This window comes from Lathamus discolor, chromosome 14, assembly GCF_037157495.1.
Source record: "Lathamus discolor isolate bLatDis1 chromosome 14, bLatDis1.hap1, whole genome shotgun sequence".
Lineage (NCBI taxonomy): Eukaryota > Metazoa > Chordata > Aves > Psittaciformes > Psittacidae > Lathamus > Lathamus discolor.
The window spans coordinates 2,973,949-2,987,703 of NC_088897.1; the positions used below are offsets into that span (position 1 = coordinate 2,973,949).

At 42.9% G+C, this 13,755-nt stretch overlaps 1 protein-coding gene across 1 annotated transcript; it reads left to right on the top strand.

Moving 5' to 3' along the window:
• Positions 1–8,021: 8,021 nt before the first annotated feature.
• PSPH (phosphoserine phosphatase) lies at positions 8,022–13,302 on the top strand. The gene is made up of 5 exons (XM_065694862.1): positions 8,022–8,336; positions 9,030–9,164; positions 10,711–10,856; positions 11,642–11,790; positions 13,116–13,302. Exons 1-5 carry the CDS (start codon positions 8,062–8,064, stop codon positions 13,224–13,226), a joined length of 816 nt encoding a protein of 271 aa, XP_065550934.1. The 5' UTR covers positions 8,022–8,061; the 3' UTR covers positions 13,227–13,302.
• Positions 13,303–13,755: the final 453 nt, after the last annotated feature.

Genomic DNA, 13,755 nt, shown 5'->3' on the forward strand with positions numbered 1-13,755 from the left:
GCAGCAGGGAGCTCTGGATGCGGCCCTGGATGCTGGGTTTGGCACTGAGCAGCGATGCAGTGAGATTAAGATGTTTTCATGCCTCTTCCAGTAGCCAAGCCTAAGTGTGCTGTTGGGTACAATGTTGTTCTGGGAGAGCCTGACTGAAACGAGTGTCAAGTGTTAGGGCAGGTTTTGGCTGTAGGCTGCGAATCTGGTAGAGGGAATTGGGTGAGGAGCTCAGGTTTCTGGGCAAAACACCATGCTGTGCAGGAGGATGCCCTGCATGGCCACGCAGACTGACTCAGCTGCTAATACACTTGGGTTTCTGGTTTGAAACATTTTAGATGGAGTTGGTGTTTGAACATGACACAAGTTTGGAGGCCTTTTGTTTAGCTGAGCAGTGCATCCTTCTTGTGAAATATATTTAGTGTAGCAGCTGGGCTTTCTGTTCTGTTACTGTAATCATTAGAAATATACATTAAGCATTGCAAAATGCAGGAAATTATGCTTGGCCTTTCAACATTGCCTCTGGAACCCCGTTAATGTTTAGTCTTCACTTTTGTTGGGATGCTTCCAATCTGCTGAAACCGTAACACCAACCCAGCGCCAAGAGGCTGTGGTGCTAACATCTGAGGTTCCTATGCAATGCCTGGTTAAAAGAGCGGAATCCCCAGCTCTACCCTCGATTCCATAGCCCCCAAATCGCATGGAAATACTTTGCTGATCTTGATTTCCCTGCTTTGTAATGGTTTTACCTCATGCTCTCTCTCTCGGGGCTGTTTTCAGTAGAGGGCAGCCTTGTCAAACCCAGCTGCACACCAGCGGCACCTTGTATGTTTTCCTTGCTGCTGTGGTGACCCGTGTGGGTGATGTCCTGTGGAATTATCCATGCTAAACACCTGCGATGCGTGGAGCTGGCTGCTGACAGTGCTATGGCCATTGCCCCAGCACGTTCAGGTTTGTGAGGGGAATTATTACTGTAGCAAAATAGAAGTTCTGGGAAAATTTAGTTTGAATTTGAGATGGGTTTTTTTGTGGGGGAAAAAGCCATTTTCAGAGATTTTCTAGTCCTCTGCTTTTTGTACAAATGGAGAGGATGTGTAGTGATGTACAAGAGTTAGGTCTGTGCTTGCATCAGCTATCACACATCCAAGTGAACTGTGCTTTTCACTCTTAAACATCCTCTTAAAGCTTCCAGGAAGACTTCTCTGTGTTTCTTTGCTGGATCTGAGAATAGTTATTTTATGGTAAAGTGACATTTATCATTGATGTTTTCACATTAAATCCCCATTTTGCAGCATTTTTCAGACATCAGGACAAGCTTACCTTCATTTTCAGTCTTAGCTGTAGTTGTCAAACTGTTCTGCATATTTGTTTTTAATGCTTAGTGAAAATACAGAGCAGATGCTTATCAGGCCTGAATTGTCCCTTGAAATCAATGGATTTACAACAAATTACACCAGATTAGGATCAAAATATTTAAGTGAATTAAAAGCAACATGTCTGTTAAACTAAGCCAAGTAAAGGGAATATCCGTCATGAAATACTCAGCAGTGATTCTCTCAGTCAAATCATGCACTGCTTATCTTGGCAAAAAAACCCCTTCTGAGATTCTCAGTAAAAGCTGTTTTCTTTCATCTTTATCAAGATCTGTTTCCATTCGACCTTATTCACAGAAATGATTTCTAAATCCTCTTTAAAAACATCCTGCCCTGCCATGATAAAACTAACAAACAGGACCAGGCTGAGCAGGGAACTGTGTCACCAGCTTTGCAGCAAAGGGGCTTGGTACCATCTGTCCCAATGAAAGAAGTTACTAATAAATGCTCATGGTGACAAATGGTCATGTAGTGAGACCGTCTGAAAGAAAGGAAGACATGGGAGTAGAGGCACATGAGGCTATTGATTTTAACTAATGCATGCAGTTTTGAGGGGTGACACTGCCAGAATGGCAAGAGATCATGCATAGAATGTGACTGGTGCACCCAGTGGTGCAAGACAGTCTTTCACGATGGGCAGCAGTCATAAGACTCCCATCAGAGCTGAATTAAAGATGCTAAATCAGCTAAATCAGGCTTTCTTGACCTTGAACCAACCAACCAGCTTCATAGCTCTGGGTTGGCAGTCTCCCATTTCCTAACCAATGTCCACAGTAATGACCGAGGGAAGCTCTTCTGTGGGATGCCAAAGCAGAGCACGGTCAGGTTTTGCAATTTTCCCATTGCCTTTGGGGAAGCAAACCTGAGCCTTCCCATAGGCACAAGCTTAATTTTGCCTTCAAAGCTTATGATGAACGTTGTTTTTTTTGTGTGTGTAACACACTCTGATGCACCGACTGACAGTGCAAGCCAAAATGCAGTAATGCAATCTTAACTCACAAACCCTTTCATCTCATCCCCAGGGAAAGGAAACAGTGTCCCTGCCTGGTCTCCCGGAGAACCCCCTGATTGTCAGAGCCCTGCTCTGCTGGCACAGGGCGAGGTGAGTTTGCCAAGCCCCGTCCTGCTCCTCACGCCTGTGGCACAGGCTGGCTGCGGGCGGGCAGGCTCCCGTCCATCGCGTTCTGCGGGGCCAAGCCGGGAGCGCCCCAAACCGGGCCCGAGCGGCTCCTCCCCTTACCAGGCAAGGTTACACCTCTCGTCCCTGCGCCTGTCAGCGCACAGCTGGACTTCTCTGGTTACATGTGTGCAGCCCTTTAAATACCCAGACTGGCTTACTCAGCACATTATAAAAGAGTGATTGACAAAATGCGGCGTCCTTCCAGATCAGCCCGTGCCGTTCTGTTTATGTGACTGAAGGTCTCAGCTTATCGCTTCCTTTCTTGTGCAGTCAAGAGCAGCAGCAGCAGCAGCAGCCACGGCCAGTACAATACTGTAAGTCACCGGTAACATTTTCTTCTCTCAGTTTGGAAGGGGTTGGCGTTTCGTGTAACACTGTATGTTTCTAGCATAGAAAACACAGAATAACTTCTGCTGGGACTGTGACTGTGCTGCCCTGCAAGATGCAGCAGCAGTGTGGTGCCTCTTTTATAGCAGCAGCATGAATGATGCAATCATACAGGGGGGAAGCATCATCGTTTTGTCAGCACAGGCAAGAGGGGATTGGAGAGTTGGGAGGCGTATGTCAACATCCATCAGGTTCCTTCTGTCCCTTTCCAACTACTTTTTAAAAGGTGCTTAAATAAGTTCAGTTAGGCACTGCTGTTCAGGTATTAGTGTATAGCTGCAAACAGTTCATCTCTTGGCTTGCATACAGGTTTGAATTACTACCTTTAAAAACTGAACAGAAAACCAGGAAGTGTGAAGCAACCTCAGTGAGGTTAAGGACTGAATTGTTCTATTCTCATGCTGAAACCCACAGAAACTCACAATTACGGATGGTTGGGTTAAACTTGTAAAGAGTAGTAGTACTATTTGCAGAGATATGAACATCAGTCACAATTTGCTTAAATATAGCTAGTCTGTTTAAACATATCCTCTTTCTTCTAAAGCTTACAGAACATATTGCTAATACTGAATTAAACCTCAGCACAGAAAAGCTGTATCACTGTATTACTCCCATTTTACAGACATAGAACTAGAAACAACGAGGATTAAGTGGTTTGTTTGGCATTATGGGAACACTTCTGTGAGCATCTTACAAGCAGGATCACTCCTGGAGTGGGAACAGGTCCTGAGAAAGGTTTCAAGAACTGTTTTCTCCAAATCCCTTAGTCTAAGCAGCAGTTTCCCTTCAATGCAACAGAAACACTTTAACGTGGTTGTGTTTCTGTTAATCTCACACACGTTCAGCACAGCGTTACTCTCTATCTCAGAGTGTATCTCAGTGCTCACCCTCACCTTGCTAATGGGAAAGTCAATCAGGATCAGAAACACCAGAAACTGTTTGCAAACCAGGATATTCCCAGGTGATCTGTTTCAAAAGATATTTTAGTTCATATTTCATTAAGATGCACTTAATCTTCATTTTTACACAGCAATAATCAACATAATGCAAAATAGCAATGTGGCAGCACTTCTGGCAGCTGAAACACACCACCACGTGAAGTCTAGCCACAATGAGGATTTTGAGATCTCATCAAGATCTTATCGAAACACACCAGCCCAGAACACCTGGAGTTCCAAGTACCATTTGCTTGTTCCTTTTGCATTATAGGTAGCAGATACTGTGGATGTTTCAGTTTTTCACAGTGCAGCAAGTGCCCTTCTTTGAAGGGACAGCAAACAGAGAAGATTTCAGTTGTTTTCCTTTAACATGTGGCCTTACATAATTCCTGTGCTTGCTTCTGTGACTCCTCCCTCTCTGTTACAAAATAGAACTATTTCTTGCGGAAATGCCAGGGTTAAGGTTTTTCCCAAGTACCCTAATGAAGTACTTCATAGCCTGGAGGCAAACAGATCTCATGGGAATTACACTTTTCTCTCATGATTTCCTTTTTCTCCATCTTTAGCTCAAGTTTCACCCTGTTTCTCCCCTCTGTCAGTCTCTTCTTATGTCTTCTGTAGTCACTTCTTTAGCCACTGCTTCTTCTTTTCCCCATTTTCTTATTTTCAGCTTTTCCCCACAATATTTGATCATCAAACCTGTTGAAATGTTTGCTGCTCGGATGCTCTTCCAGCATGGAAATAGGATACAAATAGATTTACCTGAAATTCAGTGGCAGGAAGATGAGAGATTTTCTACCCATGTTTTTCTCATGGAGACAGAACTCCTTATTTGTGGGAATTTCTTTTTTCTTACCAGTTCATTAAAACACTAAAGCATATTTCCAAGTGAAAGTTGTTCTCATCTACATTTAGGGCTGGGAAAAAATAATCACAAGTGACTGAAATTGGCATGTTACCATTTGGAATGGCATCTACCAGCCTCTGGAGCTGCTGGTGACTACTGGAGTTCTGCCAGCAAGGACAGAAGAACCTTATCTCACTCCAAGTGAGCCACCTTGAACTCCTAAGATTTGATTTTCCCACTAGCAAGATTCCCTACAATAGTTGAAGCTTCCTTCATAGGTTCTTCTCTTTGCTCCTGCGTGAGTTTCCCTACTTCACAGTTCATCACAGGTGTGATGGTACCCTAGCCAAACCCAGGTGTTTGTTTTCCAGGACCCAGTGCCCAGCTATAGGAGAAAGTGGAAAGACTTTAGCAGGTCACAGGCCAAGGGAGATCAGGAACTACTGATGGTTGCTGCATTTCAAAACACAACCTTTCCAACTTGTAATTTTTAGGCACCATAAACTACAACTTGAAACTCTTCTGAAAGAGCTACCGCATACAAGAGAGGACAGGGTTAATTCCAACCATTCCACAACTGGGATCCATAATTCTTCCATTAACTTCTCTATTTGTCCATCGAAGTCCACCACAACAGTGGCCTAGTGATTGTAAGGAGTATCCAGAAGGAAAAGGAGTATGGGAAATGTGGATACCAGAGAGAAGGAAAAGTGAATGTCTCTTCCTTCCTGCTCCCATTGTGTGTTTCCAGTAATAACATTTTTCTCAGAGTGATTAAAATTCTGATGTATCCAGAAATACAGTTCAGGTTTTTCCCAAGAAAAAACAATCCCAGTGCAGTGCACCCACACAGTGACATTGCATCATAATGTGGCACTGTTGCAGTGCAGCCTCAGGTTAGTATGAGGCAATGTGATGGCTTTGCATAATAAGGAATCAGTGTTGGAACACTGTGACGCAGATGTTACACCACAGTGATGCAACAAGTTTGTCCAGTAGAGCAAACCTCTATAACTGGCACCAAACCAATGGCTGAAGTTTTGGTGGAAGTTACAATGTCCAAGAGGCTGGAAAAAATTCACGCCCTGCCACTTAAAATACGTTAGTGGATGTTTGGTTTCTTTTGATCCCACTGCACAAATATATCTAGCAAATGCTGTCAAGTCTTGCCCTGAAGTCAAAGCCCTCCTGCTCAGAAGTCAAAATCTTCCACTACAAATACAGACACAGTGCTGTGGAGCCAATGTCAAGTCAAGGCTAGCACAAAGCATACTTGAATTCATGTGTCACCTGCCCACTCACTGCCAACTCTTAGCTCACAACCAGTCTCTTTATGTCCATGGCCACTTCAGAGAGAGAGGTTTCTCTGACGTGCCATGCTGCTGGCCTGTGACTGATTCTTACATGTATAGTGCAGTCTTTATAAAAAACCCTAAAACCCAACATGCTCTCTGCAGCAAATAATTCTTCAGTGATGCTTCTAAGGCTGGACCAGAGCTTTATACTATATCCATGCACAGAACAGCTCTGATGCACGAAGAGCAGAGACCTGTCCACACCTACCTTCCCACACCTAAACCAAATGCACAGGAGAGAAGTGTGGGCTGGGTGATCACTGCTCGCCCATCCTCACACCTGCAATACAAAGGAGCACTGAGGAGGCTCCTGTGGCATCTCCTCGGCCTTGTGCGAAAGCCATGAACCCACTTTGATTACTACAGTAATACGTTCACACTAAAACCTCAAGAATAGCTAGAACGACCCTCTGAGGGCAGTTTCATGGCTGCTGTTGGATAACTTTGCCTTTCATGTGACTTGCTCTCTGTTTCTTGCTATTTCGTATCACCCATTTGTGAAACAGAGATCATCTCTTACAAATATGGCTCTTAGCTGTTCACAACAGCTTTCACCAGTTAGGTTTGGCAGCTTCATCTATAGACTTCTAGTTTTCAGTGAAGGACTGGAGTAGTCTCTTTTATTCTGTACGTGAACAAATCAAAGATGAGTGTGTGTTCTTGTGTTCTATCCATTTTTGCAGTGATTATGGTAATCTTTCAGAAAGCCTTTTGTCTCCCAATATTCACCAAACAGTTACTAGTCACCACAATAAACCCAAAGGTTCCTATTCCTGCTTTGAGCAGTAACTATTTAGCTGTGATCTCTCAGTGAGCACACAGAATTCACCTCAGGAATCAGCACTGGTGCTTACCATGTGGATCCCTGGATGACTCCTGCCTGGCCATGAGCTGTAAAATTTGTCCAAAAAGGGCAAAAAATAGGTGGTTTTGGGGAACTTGTGTGTATAAGACTTCTCACCATCAGAATCCATGTGATATATAGGAGAAAAATGAGCTCAGTGAGATGAAAACAAAAGGTGAAGGTATAAAGCACAAGGAAGGTAGATAACATGCTTATAGATGGTCTTCATTCCCCCATCCCAGAAAAAAAAGAGAATCTGCCACCCAGATCAATTACACAAGACGTGTCCTGAGAGACATCTAAGAGAGTAGAAGAAACAATCAAAAACTTATACAAAAATCTGGGAAGTGAGATAAATAACAGCTTTCTCTCTAAATGTACAGATTGATAAAGAGTGAAGTCCACACTGAATTCCCTCGTGAAAAGGGGGAAGCACAAGATGAGTGGGGCAGAGTAAGGAAATACTCGATTAACACCTTATGCTTCTGATCTGCAGAAGTGTTCCACATATTTAAGAGGACAGATAAAAAAGGGAAGAAAATAAACTTTTGTCAGGCATTGTAATGGAAAAAGTTGGCATGATGATGGGATATCTGAGCAGGTTGAGTGAAGTTACCAAAGCCCAAGACTTTAATGGATTTTAGACTAATTCTCAATGCTAATGGCCAAATGCATTCATGGATGATGAAAATATTTAGTTTGTATTAGTAAGGACAGAGAAAAGAATCTAAACCTTCATGATTTAGGGACAACCACACACTGATAGGTTTAAGATAATTATGTCTATTGTGATCAAGCAAATCCTTAAGGGCTGGGTGCCTTTTACTATCTCCTGGGGCAACTAATTTGACACACTAAACTGGGTCTGATGAGAAATCAAGATCCAATTGAGTGATGAGGGCAAGATGAGACAGACAATTGCAAGTCCCACACAGCAGTTGGCAGTCAGATGGTTCAGCAAATGCCAAGTATTACAACCTTGAACTCCATGTGAACATCAATGGGCCGAGCCTGCAGAGAGCAAATCAGCAACTGACCAAAGCTCCACGGCCCATCTGTAACGTAATTTGAACATCAGTAGGCAGCAACAGCAGAGAGCAAATCAGCAACTGAGCCAGACCTCCACCACTGCTCCCCCTTTGATATAAGATGCCCACCAGGCTGTGCTCGTCCCTTCTTGCAAGAACCAGAGCAGTTGCGCCAATGGCTCAAGACAGAGTGCAGTGCTGCCACTCAGAGAAAGACTTTATCTTGTCCCCTCACAGTAAGAAGGTTCCTAAAAGGATGGCATCCCTCTTGGAGATGAAAGAGATCTTCCGGAATGCTGATGCAGTCTGCTTTGACGTGGACAGTACAGTCATCAGGGAAGAAGGCATCGATGAGCTCGCGAAGTTCTGTGGAGTTGGAGATGCCGTCGCAGAGATGTATGTGTATTTGCTGTTAACTTCATAGGAGTAGTAAAAAAAGTGGTAAAAAATGAGCATGGGTAAGGGTAATATGTGACAATGAGTTTACAGTAGGGACTAATTCTGTCATAGGAGATTATGATAGTTTAAAAAGGATTTTAGGAATAATAAGTGGAATTAATGCATAAAATGGAATAACTTCTTCTGGAACTGTGAAGCCACTCAACAAAACTATATTGAGAAACTCTCTAATGTATATTTCTTTGATAGACTTAAGATCAGCCCTCACCATTAAACTTGGATAAGCGCTAGGAAACTGTATTATGAGACAATGGAGAGAAGACAACTCTCTCATGATTTCCCTGAGGCTGATGTTGTTTCCACTGATGCTTGTAGCAAAAGTTCTGTTAAATTCAGAGAAAGGCACCTCAGCTGCAGTTTAGGAATACTGGTCCCAGTGGCTCATATGCACTTACAGAGAGAATGAAGCAGTTTTCCCTTGCCTCTCTGGTTCTCACAAGAGCTCATATCTGTGGAGATCTTCCCCCAGTGGTTGCTACCAGTCTTTTCAATGTACCAATGTTCTGTACAGTATAACCTAGAACCTATGGTCTCTGACCTTGTTCCTTGTCATGCTTCTTTAACTAACTGTTCTTGGGAGAAACCTCAGCTTAAGTGTCACTGATCTGCTGCTTTTGGCTCACGATGTAGGACCCGCAGAGCTATGGGTGGCACTGTGACATTCAAAGCAGCTTTAACAGCACGACTTGGTCTCATACGTCCCTCCTATGAGCAAGTGCAGAAACTAATATCGGACAACCCACCTCAGCTAACACCAGGAATACGGTAAGGAGAATTTCAAATTAGTTCAATTCCAAAAGCACAAAAGGGCATAAATCCATAAAATTCAGTGACACTGGTGAGGCTGTAAGACCACAGAGCTGGTTTAGGTTGACTTCCTGCTCCATTTCCATGTTGTTTGTGTCCAAAACTTGTATCAGGAGCTTATAATGGCTTGAGTCCATGTCAAGTGGCTGAGCATCCATGTAAAAAGAAAACTATCTTAGGTATTAACTATCATTTTGGCTAGCAAGCTCAAATGCTGGCTTGAGGATTAAACAGCATGGAAGACAATCTGTTCAATCAGGTCTGTTTTTTGACGGATGATGGATATTTAATACCCAGTAGGAACTACTGGTTTGCTCTATTCTGCAACTGCATTACCTCTTTCTTACACTTCCATGTGCAGTCACATCTCTGGACTCAGCTTAGGAGATCCACTGTTCAGAGCTACCCATGCACTGAAGTCCCTAAAAAAGTATTAAACAGTCATTAAGGGGAAATAGACATATATGTGCATATTCGTCCATCTTTGGGTTTGGAATTAACTATTTAAACTGAAAAGTTTGGGGTTTTTTTCCTATTCAAATTGTTTCAAACAATTGAAAAGGATTTCTTTACTACAAAGCCTGCCAAAAGCTCTGAGTGTAAAACACTGTTAGCCCATACAGTAGTTTGAGGTGATAATGTGCTTGTATTTTCTCCCTGAAATTAAGCACATGCTCGGCTTTTTCTGTAGAAGGCATAGCTAGAATGCAACTACAAAGAAAACATTGTTTGCTTGTTTGGAATCACATGATTTCCCTTTTCATTCCTTCCCTTTCTTCCTCCTTTTCTGTGGAGCCCGCTTTAAGCCTTCACTTTGCTTTATAGCATTCAGCATTTCTGCTGTTCCTGCTGCTTCTCCAGCTCAGCACAGCTGCATGCTGATCCTCCTGCTTATGAGCCAAAGCCCATAAAACTTTTAACCACCTTCAAGCCCTGTTGACATTAACGTGGTCAAAAAGCTTCTTTTTCTGATTCCTTTTGTGTTGCTGGTGCCCTCTTCTAAAGATGGCACCAGCGTCCAGTGCCTGGGGAACCAACTCCAGTGTGTGCATTCTGCACACTTCTCAGCCCACTTCAGCATTGCAGTGAAGTGGCTTTCTCTCCCCATTCCCTATCTTTTTCCTGCATTGTAGATTCATTGTCTTGGTGTTGTTTTACTGCAGCAAAAAATACCAAAATTGGATCCACTCTCATTTGAACAAATGCAAACAGCATGAAAGTGTAAAGAGAACACTTCTAGGAAGTGCTTGTTTCTGAGCAACTAAACATCCATATGTTTCTAGATGAGATGGGTCTGTTTAACTCTTTTCAAGCAAGTGTATGCACAAACCCAAGGGAAAAAAGGAAAAGCTTTGGGCAGCAGAGATGGAAGCAGCCACACATCTGAACTAAACTGGAGTAACACTACATAATGACAACCTTGTTTAGGACAGATGTATTTTACCTTTCCTGTTATCCCTACATGCTGCCAGGCACTCACACTTGTGATGCTCTTTCTGCCCAGGGAGCTGGTGAGCAGGCTTCATCAACGAGGGGTCCAGGTATTCCTGGTCTCTGGAGGGTTTCAGAGCATTGTGGAGCACGTGGCCTTGCAGCTGAACATTCCTACAGCAAACGTCTTTGCCAACAGGCTGAAGTTTTACTTTAATGGTGAGATTCCCATAAAGTCTCTTTTCTCTGCTCATTAATGCCACTTTTTTGGTTCAAACTGACAGATATTGGGCTACAGATACTGGCCAGTCTACACCTCCTTGCTACCAATCCAGCTAGCTTCAAGTAGGAAAACTGCAAGACCCTACCAAAAACATGAGTTAGGTCACTTTCCAGTCATATAAAATAGAGCTGCAATTACTTTTTAATTGCAACCTGTGCCAAAGGTAAAGCACTGTACAGTTGCTGACAGCAGAGTTTCATTTTCTCTTGCTCCTTCAAGTTAAAGAGTCTTTTCCACTTACCTGCTTTCAGAGGCAAACTTCACTTTTGGGGACTTTGAGGTACGTGTGGAGACCGATGCACTTTAGTAGAGCTGCTCTGGTCATTAAGCTAGTGTAATCAAGCAGAGCTATAGTTAGTGGGTTGTTTCGTACTCAGTGTTTCATACAATCTATACATCATACGAGATGCTGCTTTTGGAATATTTACACCAGGGTGACCGGGAGTGAATTTGTAACACCACCCATACAGGGTTTCTACTTTTGTCTTAGCATTTTGGGTCTTTAAAAATATCCCCACTGAAGACTTGAGTAGAATCCTCATCTTCACTAGGATTTTACCAGCCTACCTTCTGATTACTTTTTTGGGATGCTGATATTGTGAGGCTTAGAGGACTGCATGTAATTAGCCATTTTCTGAAGTAAAGACCATAGGGATATAATCTTTCTTCATTTACAAGAGAAAATGCTGTGTCTCTAACTTGTTCTTCCACTGTGCTCTAGGAGAATACGCAGGGTTTGATGAAACACAACCGACAGCTGAATCGGGGGGGAAAGGAAAGGTTATTTCTCATCTGAAGGAACAGTTCCACTTTAAGAAAGTAGTTATGATTGGGGATGGAGCTACAGACATGGAAGCCTGTCCCCCTGCTGTAAGTATTAAAGAACTGGAATTCTAAATTTGAGTAAATCCTTTGTGGACGGGACGGGGGGATGGGGATGGATGATGACACATTGACAGATGAGAGCTGTGGTTTGAATTCTTTATAGGACTTCAGGGAAGATCTTTAGCACATCCCACAACCTAAAAGTGATCTGTGTAGGTAGTCTTCCTCTAGAAAGCCTGCATCACACAATGGTTCATTTCTCTCAGTTCAGATAATCTCAGTAAGTATCACCCTCTAAGGCCGGATGCTGCTGGGTCTAGCAGGACTGTGTAGCAGCCAAGCAACCTTAAATCAAGGTGATATTATCACGTTCTCCTTCTCCCCTGTGTCCCCACAGCAAGTGCTCACTTCGGTGCAGAGGTCATACCCTGCCAAGGTCCTAGCCCTGAACACTGATTAACGGTGCTTAGCATGAAGGTCTGGCACAGATCTGGTGCACATTTACCCGACACTGGCTTAGCAAGTGAGTTCATGTCACTGTATAGTGATGACACCTTTGACAGGATGACAGCCCTGACAGGGTGAAATAACAACAAAATCAATAGACAACTTTTATAAATGATCATTTTGCAGAAGAGATCTTTATTCCATCTCCCCTTTAGCGCCTTTTTCTGTGTAAAAGCACCCTGACACCCCTTCTGAGGGACAGATCCCCCAGTGCATGGAAATGCACAGGAGCAAACTCTGAGAGCTGCTGCTGCTGCAAGTCATGGCAGCTGGTCCCTTGCTGTTAAACACGAGCATGACCAAAGCTGCTCAGTGTGTGCTTCATGCTTTCTACCTAAGGGCAAACCAGCAGCAGTGGAAATTTTGAACACCCCACTTTCACTGCAGATGGTTTTCTAAGATGTAGAAATGATGATTGCTCCTGGTTAATGATTGAAGCCATGGTTAATGTGTACTCTGGGTATCTACCAAATGAGGTAAACAGAGTTAAGGTAAACAGTGTAAGGATAATTGTGAGATGCTGCATGCACGTTGGGATGTTAACTCATTCTTGAGTAGTAAGGCCTTATGCTGCATCACGGTTCACATCAGATCTTCAGTAAAATCTCAGATCTGAATAATCTTGAAGGCACTGAAACACAACTTCCCTATTGGAACAAAACTCCAATAACCAAAGTGGTGCAAAATCAAATGTAATGAACTTCTTGTTAATGAATTTGAAAAATGAATATGTAGAGTAAAGCAGGGGAAGAGGCAGGGAGGAATAGTGGCATTTTAAAATCAAACAATTGCTGAGAAGCTCTATTCCATTCCCAGTACACAGGACTGCAGTGATAATGTGCCCTTTCTTTCTGTTTTGCCAGGACTGTTTCATTGGATTTGGAGGAAATGTAATCAGAAAGCAAGTAAAGGAGAAAGCTAAATGGTACATCACTCACTTTGACGAACTGCTAAAGGAACTGGAAGAGCGATAAATTATACAGTAAAATAATATATTTAACCACTCTACATCCATTATACAATGCAATTAAACATTTATTTGTTTGCAAAGTTTTGTTCTGGATTTTGTAATGATTCTGGGGATTGGGTACTGTCATCTCTGCCCTGAACCTCATGTTGCAATTGGCACCATTCTACTCAAATCTTTTGTCATGAAAATGGTCAGATTTTTGAAGTATCTTTTCCAAGGTGGAAGAATTCAGTTGGTTATTCACTCAGAGTGAAAAGCAAAGGTAGAAAATCATCAGGGATGCCTCACACTAGACCATGTCACCCAAGGCTCTGTCAAGCCTGGCCTTGAACACTGGAGCATTTTACCACTTCTTTGGGCACCCTGTTCCAGCACCTCACCACCCTCACAGAAGAGGGGCCACAAACAAGAAGTTTAAATAATTAACAATAATATAGTCTAAAAGGAAAACAAAATGGTACTTTCCATTCCAAAGGCTTTCAGAACTATGCTGGACAGTGAACAGAAAGACAGGAAACATTACTAAGTATCTC